The 11,745-nt window shown below is 42.8% G+C and overlaps 1 protein-coding gene across 1 annotated transcript; it reads right to left on the bottom strand.

Moving 5' to 3' along the window:
• Positions 1-3,064: 3,064 nt before the first annotated feature.
• LOC135557996 (transcription factor Sox-7-like) lies at positions 3,065-8,945 on the bottom strand. Its single transcript, XM_064991756.1, has 2 exons — positions 8,426-8,945; positions 3,065-6,671 (listed from the first exon to the last, which is right to left on the bottom strand). The coding sequence occupies exons 1-2, from the start codon at positions 8,655-8,657 to the stop codon at positions 5,560-5,562; spliced, it is 1,344 nt and encodes a 447-aa protein (XP_064847828.1). The 5' UTR covers positions 8,658-8,945; the 3' UTR covers positions 3,065-5,559.
• Positions 8,946-11,745: the final 2,800 nt, after the last annotated feature.

Raw genomic sequence — 11,745 nt, forward strand, 5'->3', positions numbered from 1 at the left:
TGTACTGGGTACTGGGAAGGAGGGTCCTAACTGGTTTATTGTACTGGGAAAGAGAGTCCTACCTAGTTTATTGTACTGGGTACTGGGAAGGAGAGTCCTAACTGGTTTATTGTACTGGGTACTGGGAAGGAGAGTCCTAACTGGTTTATTGTACTGGGTACTGGGAAGGAGAGTCCTAACTGGTTTACTGTACTGGGTACTGGGAAGGAGAGTCCTAACTGGTTTACTGTACTGGGAAGGAGAGTCCTAACTGGTTTATTGTACTGGGAAGGAGAGTCCTAACTGGTTTATTGTACTGTGTACTGGGAAGGAGAGTCCTAACTGGTTTATTGTACTGGGTACTGGGAAGGAGAGTCCTAACTGGTTTATTGTACTGGGAAGGAGAGTCCTAACTGGTTTATTGTACTGGGTACTGGGAAGGAGAGTCCTAACTGGTTTATTGTACTGGGAAGAAGAGTCCTAACTGGTTTATTGTACTGGGTACTGGGAAGGAGGGTCCTAACTGGTTTATTGTACTGGGAAGGAGAGTCCTAACTGGTTTATTGTACTGGGAAGGAGAGTCCTAACTGGTTTATTGTACTGGGTACTGGGAAGGAGAGTCCTAACTGGTTTACTGTACTGGGTACTGGGAAGGAGAGTCCTAACTGGTTTACTGTACTGGGAAGGAGAGTCCTAACTGGTTTATTGTACTGGGTACTGGGAAGGAGAGTCCTAACTGGTTTATTGTACTGGGTACTGGGAAGGAGAGTCCTAACTGGTTTATTGTACTGGGTACTGGGAAGGAGAGTCCTAACTGGTTTACTGTACAGGGAAGGAGAGTCCTAACTGGTTTATTGTACTGGGAAGGAGAGTCCTAACTGGTTTATTGTACTGGGTACTGGGAAGGAGGGTCCTAACTGGTTTATTGTACTGGGTACTGGGAAGGAGAGTCCTAACTGGTTTATTGTACTGGGAAGGAGAGTCCTACCTGGTTTATTGTACTGTGTACTGGGAAGGAGAGTCCTAACTGGTTTATTGTACTGGGTACTGGGAAGGAGAGTCCTAACTGGTTTATTGTACTGGGAAGGAGAGTCCTAACTGGTTTATTGTACTGTGTACTGGGAAGGAGAGTCCTAACTGGTTTATTGTACTGGGTACTGGGAAGGAGAGTCCTAACTGGTTTATTGTACTGTGTACTGGGAAGGAGAGTCCTAACTGGTTTATTGTACTGGGTACTGGGAAGGAGAGTCCTAACTGGTTTATTGTACTGGGAAGGAGAGTCCTACCTGGTTTATTGTACTGTGTACTGGGAAGGAGAGTCCTAACTGGTTTATTGTACTGGGTACTGGGAAGGAGAGTCCTAACTGGTTTATTGTACTGGGAAGGAGAGTCCTAACTGGTTTATTGTACTGGGTACTGGGAAGGAGAGTCCTAACTGGTTTATTGTACTGGGTACTGGGAAGGAGAGTCCTAACTGGTTTATTGTACTGGGTACTGGGAAGGAGAGTCCAACCTGGTTTACTGTACTGGGTACTGGGAAGGAGAGTCCTAACTGGTTTATTGTACTGGGAAGGAGAGTCCTAACTGGTTTATTGTACTGGGTACTGGGAAGGAGAGTCCTAACTGGTTTATTGTACTGGGTACTGGGAAGGAGAGTCCTAACTGGTTTATTGTACTGGGTACTGGGAAGGAGAGTCCTAACTGGTTTATTGTACTGGGTACTGGGAAGGAGAGTCCTAACTGGTTTATTGTACTGGGTACTGGGAAGGAGAGTCCTAACTGGTTTATTGTACTGGGTACTGGGAAGGAGAGTCCTAACTGGTTTACTGTACTGGGTACTGGGAAGGAGAGTCCTAACTGGTTTATTGTACTGGGAAGGAGAGTCCTAACTGGTTTATTGTACTGTGTACTGGGAAGGAGAGTCCTAACTGGTTTACTGTACTGGGTACTGGGAAGGAGAGTCCTAACTGGTTTATTGTACTGGGTACTGGGAAGGAGAGTCCTAACTGGTTTATTGTACTGGGAAGGAGAGTCCTAACTGGTTTATTGTACTGGGAAGGAGAGTCCTAACTGGTTTATTGTACTGTGTACTGGGAAGGAGAGTCCTAACTGGTTTATTGTACTGGGTACTGGGAAGGAGAGTCCTAACTGGTTTATTGTACTGGGAAGGAGAGTCCTAACTGGTTTATTGTACTGTGTACTGGGAAGGAGAGTCCTAACTGGTTTATTGTACTGGGTACTGGGAAGGAGAGTCCTAACTGGTTTATTGTACTGGGTACTGGGAAGGAGAGTCCTAACTGGTTTATTGTACTGGGTACTGGGAAGGAGAGTCCTAACTAGTTTATTGTACTGGGTACTGGGAAGGAGGGTCCTAACTGGTTTACTGTACTGGGAGAGTCCTACCTGGACACACGTGTTTAACTATACGTCTTGTGGTCTTGGATTCCAACATTCTTTCTTTTCAGAGGTCAGTTCAGACAGTGTAAGAAGCCAGTGTCCGGCTAGCCGTGTGTCCACGTCCGTGTGTGTGTCTCTTTGCCTGTGTGGCTGAGGGCTGTTGAGCCAGCCAGGTCGACAAGGCACCCCGATAAACACATTGGGTGTAAGAAGGTCCTGTTTCCTACATACCGACCAATGGGTTCCCTTCCCCTCCCCTCTGCTCTCCTGTGTGTGTGTGTGTGTGTGTGTGTGTGTGTGTGTGTGTGTGTGTGTGTGTGTGTGTGTGTGTGTGTGTGTGTGTGTGTGTGTGTGTGTGTGTGTGTGTGTGTGTGTGTGTGTGTGTATATATATATATGCTCCCCTCTTCACTGCCGTGGCCCAGCCGACCCCAAACATCCTGATGCTCAGGTCTTATCAGTCAGGAAACACCGCTCCGCAGTCACATCCTCTTCACAGGAGCACGACTCAGCTGGTCCCAAAAAAACAACAACGTAGGAAGACCCGCCGAGCTAAAGTGCCAGACTTCAGGATTTGTCAAAAGCCCCCTGAATTCCTTTTAGCATAAAGAATGAGAAGAATTCAGGGGGGGGGGGGGAACAAAAGCAAAGGGCAGAGAAATGAGGAACGTTTTAGAAACAGTCAATGATGCAGATTTATTTGTTTTATTAATTTCACTGTACAACTACAGTTTATAAAGAAGAGGGGGGGGAAGAGGGATAGAGAGAGGGAGAGAGAAAGGGAGACAGAGGGACAGAGAGAAAGAGAAAGAGAGAGAGAGAGGAGGAAAAAACAGAGAGAGGGGGGGACCACGAGTAACAACGAGGCTTCAGGCTTCTTGCAGGGGCCCAGCATAGTCCGAGCAGGCATTGGTGAAGCACTCCTATCAACATCCCAGACCGAATAATATTACCAGTAACCAGTTTTCCTCTTGGTTACGAAGAAAAACAATGCTGAGATAATTTCATAATTCACAATACTGTTTTTTTTGTTGCCCCCAATAAAATAAAATACTTAATATAAGCAAACAGTTGTCTTTAGAAAAGTAGTCTTTCTCTCCTTCTTTCTTAATTAGAATATAATATTTTTAATACCAGTCATAAGTTTGGACACAACCACTCATTCAAGGTTTTTTTTATTTTATTTTTTAAACTATTTTCTACATTGTAGAATAATAGTGAAGACATCAACTCTATGACATAACACACACCTTCATGACTTAAAGTGATTTTATTTTACTAGGCAAGTCAGTTAAGAACAAATTCTTAATTTCAATGATGGCCTAGGAACAGTGTGTTACCTGCCTGTTCAGGGGCAGAACGACAGATGTTGTACCTTGTCAGCTTGGGGATTTGAACTTGCAACCCTTCGGTTACTAGTCCAATGCTCTAACCACTAGGCTACACTGCCGCCCCTGATGACCCTGTCTTTGCTTATTTGGGCTGTTCTTGCCATAATATGGACTTGGACTTTTACCAAATCTTCTGTATACTACTCCTACCTTGTCACAACACACCTGATTGGCTCAAAGAATTCCACCATTTTTTACTTTGAACAAGGCACACCTGTTAATTGAAATGCATTCCAGGTGACTACCTCAATTAAAAAATGTTTTATTTATTTCACCTTTATTTAACCAGGTAGGCTAGTTGAGAACACCTTTATTTAACCAGGTAGGCTAGTTGAGAACAAGTTCTCATTTACAACTGCGACCTCTGGTCAAGATAAAGCAACGCAGTTCGACACAAACAACAACAGTTACACATGGCATAAACAAGACGCCCCACTCATGAAGCTGGTTGAGAGAATGCCAAGAGTGTGTAAAGCTGTCATCAAGGCAAAGGGTGGCTATTTGAAGAATCTCAAATATACAATATATTTTGATTTGTTTAACACTTTGGGGTTTTTTGATTACTACATGTGTTATTTCAGAGTTTTGATGTCTTCACTATTATTCTACAATGCAGAAAAGAGTAAAAATAAAGAAAAACCCTTGAATGGGTAGGTGTGTCCAAACATTTGACTGGTACTGTATATTTGAGTATAATGCAGTATTATACCAAAACGATAAAAAATATTTTGATACACCTTGATGTTAGTCTGTGCATGTCGGCGTGTGGTTATATCCAAGTTGCAAATATTTTTATATAAAAGTGGAACTTTTATTTTAAATTAATTCAATTTCACAAACCATAAATCAGCATACAGTAAATAGTTATCATCATTGCTATTTTCATTGTAAAGATTATGATTATACATGAAGTACTTCAAAATAAAAAAGTATATAAAGTATTTTTCTTCATGATACACTGTGGGTAGCGTCCCAAAATGGCACCCTATTCCTCTTTATAGTGCAATACTTTTGACTAGAGCCCAATGGTTCCTGGGTAAACGTAGTGCATTATTTAGGGAACAGGGTACCATTTGTGACAACAGACAATGTTGTCTAGGAGAATTGGATAAGAAATATCCATCTAATCATCATTTTCTACTCAACTACTGAGGTAAAAACTCCCCAACTAATGTTGGGTAACAAATAATAAACATTCAAAACAGAAATAATTCATAATAACAGCATTATAATAAAGTATTTAGGTGAAACATCAAAGTACTTCGATAAGAGATGAGAGATCCTGAGCCTTACTGGCAACACGTTAAGACATTTTACCTCAACGACTCAAACTGTCCCGATTGTTATTCTGTTTTGGAAATAGACAGATAGAAGTGACAAACGAGTGCTCGATCTGAGCATCCCTGAGGTCTCTCGCTCTCTCTCTATATATATATATATATATATCTTTCTCTCTCTGTATCTCTCTCTCTCCAGGCCCCTGTATGGGGCCGAGAGAGAGAGGGGGGCTGATCCTAGATCATAATGGATCAAGTTACATCGACCGGGGGGGGGGGGCCTGATACTAGATCATAATGAATCAGATTACATGGAGAGGAGGGGACAGATCCTAGATCATAATGAATCAGATTACATGGAGAGGAGGGGACAGATCCTAGATCATAATGAATGAGATTACATGGACCGGGGGGGTTGGGGGTTCTGATCCTCCTGTCCCCTGGTCAGTTCCAGGTGTGACGACGAGAGCGGCGGGCGTAGGCATGGCAACCAGGTAACTCGACAACTCGTCCTGTCTAAGAGATGCCGTAGTTGTTGTAGTATGCTGCCGTGGCGTCCGCCAGCACAGAGATCAGGCTGGATTCCCCGACGCCGCTCTCAGAAGACGGAGCTGAGGCCGATGTCACCTGGATGTGACCGGTCACCGTCATCGTTCCTCCTCCTTCCTGTTCGGAACGGAACACCCCCACTCCTGCTGCCGCAGCGCCTGCCACCGTCGAGTTCAGGTACTGGTCGAACTCATCGCGGTCGACCTCCCCTAGAAGCTCTACCTGACTCAGCTGGTCCAAAGTCTCCAGATGACTGTGGTTCTGCTCGGGAGGAGGGGATAGCTGACCCAAGTGGTGCTGTTGGTGGTGACCTGGGGAAAGGTGCCTTAAGTGAGGGTGATTGAGGCCCGGGTGGACCTGGAGCTGGGAGGACCAGGAGGATGGGTTGTAGTAGGACAGAGGATGCCCAGGGATGAGGCCTCCGGACTGGGTCTGGGACAAGTGGGAGAGGTGGGTCAGGTGGGAGTGGGAGCCACCACAGTGAATGGAAGTCTGAGTGGGGGTGTAGTCAGGGTGGTAGGATGAAGGACTGAGGCACATGGGACCCCCACCTCCACCTCCGGGGGTCTGACCCTGACGGTGCTGGTGGCGCTCCTCGGGGGAAGAGACGGACGAGGAGGAGGAAGAGGAGGAAGGGTAGTAGGAGGGGTGGTCGTGATCCAGAGGGGACATCTCAGGCGGGGTGGGGAGGCCGTAGGGATAGGTGTCGAAGCTGTTGGAGCTGGAGCTGGACGGTACGTCTCTGAAGGATCTAACCCCAGATAGAGGCCCTGGGCTGCGGGAAGAGAGGGTTGAGAACCCAACACCTCCATCACCACCACTAACCCCATCCTCGTCCTTATCCAAACCCAAGGGGTGGCAGAGGCTCCGGGGGTCGGACAAGGCATTCTGGTCGGGGCCCGCCAGGCTGCCCAGCAGGAAGCCGGGGTCCACACGTTTACAGATGCGTTTTAGCTGCTTCTTCCGGCGAGGCCGGTACTTATAGTTGGGGTAGTCCTGCATGTGCTGCACCCGCAGCCTCTCTGCCTCCTCCACATACGGACGCTTCTGGGAGGGTGTCAGCGCCTTCCACGACTTGCCTGGCGTGAAGAAACAACAGGACATAGATTTAGTTATTATCTACAATAGTCTTATCAATCAATAATAATCTATCACTTATTTAATGTTGGATGGAAGATAACTTTAAAGACATATTAGTTGACTGAAACATTAGTGAAGAAAACACATAGCTGCTATTAGTTTTAACAACAACAAAAAGGGCTAATTGTTAAACGGAATTTTTAATCCGTTAAAATGTTTTTGGAACGGTCGAGATCAGAGAGACACAGCTGTAACCAATGGTTACATGGTGTGTTTTGTTCATGCGTTATTACAGTTATGACATGGTCGCGTTTAAATGAAAAGCACCTTCAAATTGTTGAGAATTATCTTGAAGATAATTTATGAACATCTAAGTGATGTCAGATCTAATTTCCAAAAGATGTCTTTACTGCAGGGCATTTTCTTCTTTTGAAGGAATTGAACAGAAAAATATTTATCTTCCATGGTTTATATATAAATAAAGTATAAAAACTCTAACTCTTTCATGTTGATGAATTGTATATGTGTTTCATGGAAAAGGTAGTCCAATTGGTTTTGTCAATTTGAGTCCACACAAAAAAACTCACTGACGAACTCGTTCCCTTAAAAATTATAAATATTTATTTTAAATCTAAAACATCACATTTTCTCAGAAGGATGGAGACTTCTAGCAGCCTAAAATTGAGGGGAAAAAAATGCATAGTTTAACACACTTTAATTCAATCTGGTTGAAACTAAATTATTCACCCTATTCCGTGGTCGGAGAGATGTGTACTAACAAAAAATACTAGCATCATAATAGCAAAGGGGATTTTGCGATAGGATACCTTATCCTGAAAAATATATTTATATAAGTCCATGTAAAAACGTATTTTAACTGAATTTATTTTTTTAAAGGAATACTGCGTCAGGGGGAAACATTTTCTCTATGTTCACACTGTAATACGGCTACAATGTTTGTTGGCAAAGAGGAAAATAATATGGCTCATTCAAAAATTTGAACGAAATAACGAACTACCAGCTATACCAAAAGGTAACCCAATTTTAACGAAAAAGCAACAAATAAGTCAAAATGTAAGTGTTTATTTTGAGCCATAAAAGCTCATCCCCGCCAGTGCAATAGGAATGGATAGGGCTATGCTTTCAAAATGTATCAAAATTAGCAAATATATATTTACTTTTAACTGGCTAATATCGTTTGTCTGTTTTTGATGTATTTTATGAGTGAAATATAGTTGTGAGTGACGGAAAACAGGCAATAACGAAACGCAAGGGCGCACGTTGAGATTTACGCACTAATCCAAGTGACCCACAGGCCTCTTGATAAACTACCTCAATTTAAGAAAACTTTGTGCAATGAGATTGATTGCCTATAAAATCGAATTAGCGACGTTCACTCATTAATTTACTGCCACTTAAAGTTTTCGTGAGGAGTTTATTTTTCATTTATTTTAGGACATAGCCTATATAACCAATATGCTCAAGAAACTAAGAAGTTTATATATATATATATATATATATATATATATATTTTTAATCGATTATAGTTTCTTTATATACTTCAGGCTAAAGTTGAATACATAATTTCTCATCTCAACTACCTTGAAAAGTTGCAGGCTAGGAATAGCTCTGATTTGACATAGCCCAACTGTTGGCAGAGCCTGGGTATTGCGTAATAATAATGATAATAATATCCTAAATATTGTATCTATAAATATTAAATATTTCCGTAAACAATAAACTTTAATCTCACCTAGCATTTTACTCAGCTCTGCGTTGTGCAGGTCTGGGTTTTGGACAGCCAGGCGCTTCCTCTCATCTTTGGCCCAGACCATGAACGCATTCATGGGCCGCCTGATGCGCGGCTCCGACGCCTTGTCCACGGGAGTTCTGTGTGAGCCATGTCCGTCGGGCACGTCTCCATCTCCCGCCGAGCACTCAAAGCTCTCCGGCCAAGACGAGTACGCGCTGATCAGTGCAGCCATCCTCGCTCTCTGCGCTCTCTCAACAAAACTTCACTTGCTCTCAATTTACTAGACTCTATTACAATGGGATGCGCCTTAAGAAATACGTTCCATAAGATATTTATCACTTTTTTTAAAGAATAAAGAATTGGTTTGTAGCGACCTGACTCATCAACTGACTAAATAGGTTGAGCTGTAGGCTAGAAGTCTAAGCTAGAAGTCTAAACTAGACTGGATGCCACTTTTGGTTATGAGAAGCACCGTGTGTATGTGTGGTTTCTGATCTCCTCCTATGAGGTTGTGATTCAGTGTTTGCTTGCGGTCGGGAGGCAAAGCAGCTCTTTATATTTGAGCATCAGGTTCCAACAGCCACCACAGAGGACTCTCAGCTCCTCCTTGACTGCAACTCGAAACCTGCCTTCGAGAAAAAAAGAGACAAACAAAGGGGTGGAGGGACATTTCAGCACCACGTACTAATAAATCACGTCATACAACAAAAACAGCTTTAATAGGCTAGGCCTAATGACAGTAATAAAAGAAGACGTCCTAATTGGTTCTTAGCTGTCATCTTAACTGTCATCTTAACTGTCATTTAATTTAATTTAACTAGGCAAGTCAGTTTAGAACAAATGACGGCCTAGGAACAGTGGGTTAACTGCCTGTTCAGAGGCAGAACGACAGATTTGTACCTTGTCGGCTCGGGGATTTGAACCTTCCGGGTTACTCGTCCAACGCTCTAACCACTAGGCTACCCTGCCGCCCCAGAATACAATAACTTTTATTCCCCCCCAATGGTATTACATTGCTTTAGATTTTTTTTACATTATTTTTTCCCGAATTAATATATTGTTCATATTATCTAAATGTAAATTGTCTTGACAGTGATATTTTTTCTTTAAACCGTTAAAATAAGTAATACGACACACGGAAAAGTTTCCAACACAAGTGTGCAATTACTTCACCACCATGGCCTGTTTATTGCCTTAACTCCCTTATCTCACCTCATTTCACTCACTGTATATGGACTGTTTGTTTTCTTTTGTTCTACTGTATTATTGACTGTATGTTTGTTTTACTCCATGTGTAACTCTGTGCTGTTGTATGTGTCGAACTGCTTTGCTTTATCTTGGCCAGAGGTCGCAGTTGTAAATGAAAACTTGTTCTCAACCGGCCTACCTGGTTAAATAAAGGTGTTCTCAACTAGCCTACCTGGTTAAATAAAGGTGTTCTCAACTGGCCTACCTGGATAAATAAAGGTGTTCTCAACTGGCCTACCTGGTTAAATAAAGGTGTTCTCAACTGGCCTACCTGGTTAAATAAAGGTGTTCTCAACTGGCCTACCTGGTTAAATAAAGGTGTTCTCAACTGGCCTACCTGGTTAAATAAATGTGTTTTCAACTGGCCTACCTGGTTAAATAAAGGTGTTCTCAACTGGCCTACCTGGTTAAATAAAGGTGTTCTCAACTGGCCTACCTGGTTAAATAAAGGTGTTCTCAACTGGCCTACCTGGTTAAATAAAGGTGTTCTCAACTGGCCTACCTGGTTAAATAAATGTGTTTTCAACTGGCCTACCTGGTTAAATAAAGGTGTTCTCAACTGGCCTACCTGGTTAAATAAAGGTGTTCTCAACTGGCCTACCTGGTTAAATAAAGGTGTTCTCAACTGGCCTACCTGGTTAAATAAAGGTGTTCTCAACTGGCCTACCTGGTTAAATAAATGTGTTTTCAACTGGCCTACCTGGTTAAATAAAGGTGTTCTCAACTGGCCTACCTGGTTAAATAAAGGTGTTCTCAACTAGTCTACCTGGTTACATAAAGGTGTTCTCAACTAGTCTACCTGGTTAAATAAAGGTTTTCTCAACTAGCCTACCTGGTTAAATAAAGGTGTTCTCAACTAGTCTACCTGGTTAAATAAAGGTTTTCTCAACTAGCCTACCTGGTTAAATAAAGGTGAAATAAAATAAAATAATCAGAGGGGTTGGGTTAAATGCGGAAGACACATTTCAGTTGAATGCATTCAGTTGTACAATTCACTAGGTATCCCCCCCCCCCCCCCACCCTTCCCTTAGATGCTTGACGCACGATGATGGGGAAAGACCTATATTAGGCTGTAGGAAAGACCCTTTCCGTTCGTTTTGACTTTCATGACTTCAAATGACGTAGTAAAAGGTGATCTGTCAACTTCTCCAGCCTGGTTTCTAAGGATATACTTCACCTGAGGACGTGTATGTAAGATGAAAGAAGAGAAAAGTTTATGCTTGATCGGAAAATGTGGTCGGAGGCGCCTTATGGATCATGTGATGTACAGGTCATCTACAAGTCTCTGCTAGGTAAAGCCCCACCTTAGCTCAGCTCACTGGTCACCATAGCAGCACCCACTCGTAGCACATGCTCCAGCAGGTATATCTCACTGGTCTTCCCCAAAGCCAATTCCTACTTTGGTCGCCTTTCCTTCCAGTTCTCTGCTGCCAATGACTGGAACGAACTGCAAAAATCACTGAAGCTGGAGACTCATATCTCCCTCACTAGCTTTAAGCACCAGCTGTCAGAGCAGCTCACAGATCACTGCACCTGTACATAGCCCATCTGTAAACAGCCCATCTACCTACCTACCTCATCCCACAACTGTATTTATTTATTTATCTTGCTCCTTTGCACCCCAGTATCTCTACTTGCACATTCATCTTCTGCACATCTACCATTCCAATGTGTAATTGCTATATTGTAATTACTTCGCCACCATGGCCAATTTATTGCCTTAACTCCCTTATCTTACCTCATTTATACTCACTGTGTATAGACTTTTTGTTTTCTTTTGTTCTACTGTATTATTGACTGTATGTTTTGTTTATTCCATGTGTAACTCTGTGTTGTTGTTTGTGTCGAACTGCTTTGCTTTATCTTGGCCAGAGGTCGCAGTTGTAAATGAAAACTTGTTCTCAACTAGCCTACCTGGTTTAATAAAGGTGTTCTCAACTAGTCTACCTGGTTAAATAAAGGTGTTCTCAACTAGCCTACCTGGTTAAATAAAGGTGTTCTCAACTAGTCTACCTGGTTAAATAAAGGTGTTCTCAACTAGCCTACCTGGTTAAATAAAGGTGTTCTCAACT

Source organism: Oncorhynchus masou, chromosome 16 (genome assembly GCF_036934945.1).
Source record: "Oncorhynchus masou masou isolate Uvic2021 chromosome 16, UVic_Omas_1.1, whole genome shotgun sequence".
NCBI classification, from domain to species: domain Eukaryota; kingdom Metazoa; phylum Chordata; class Actinopteri; order Salmoniformes; family Salmonidae; genus Oncorhynchus; species Oncorhynchus masou.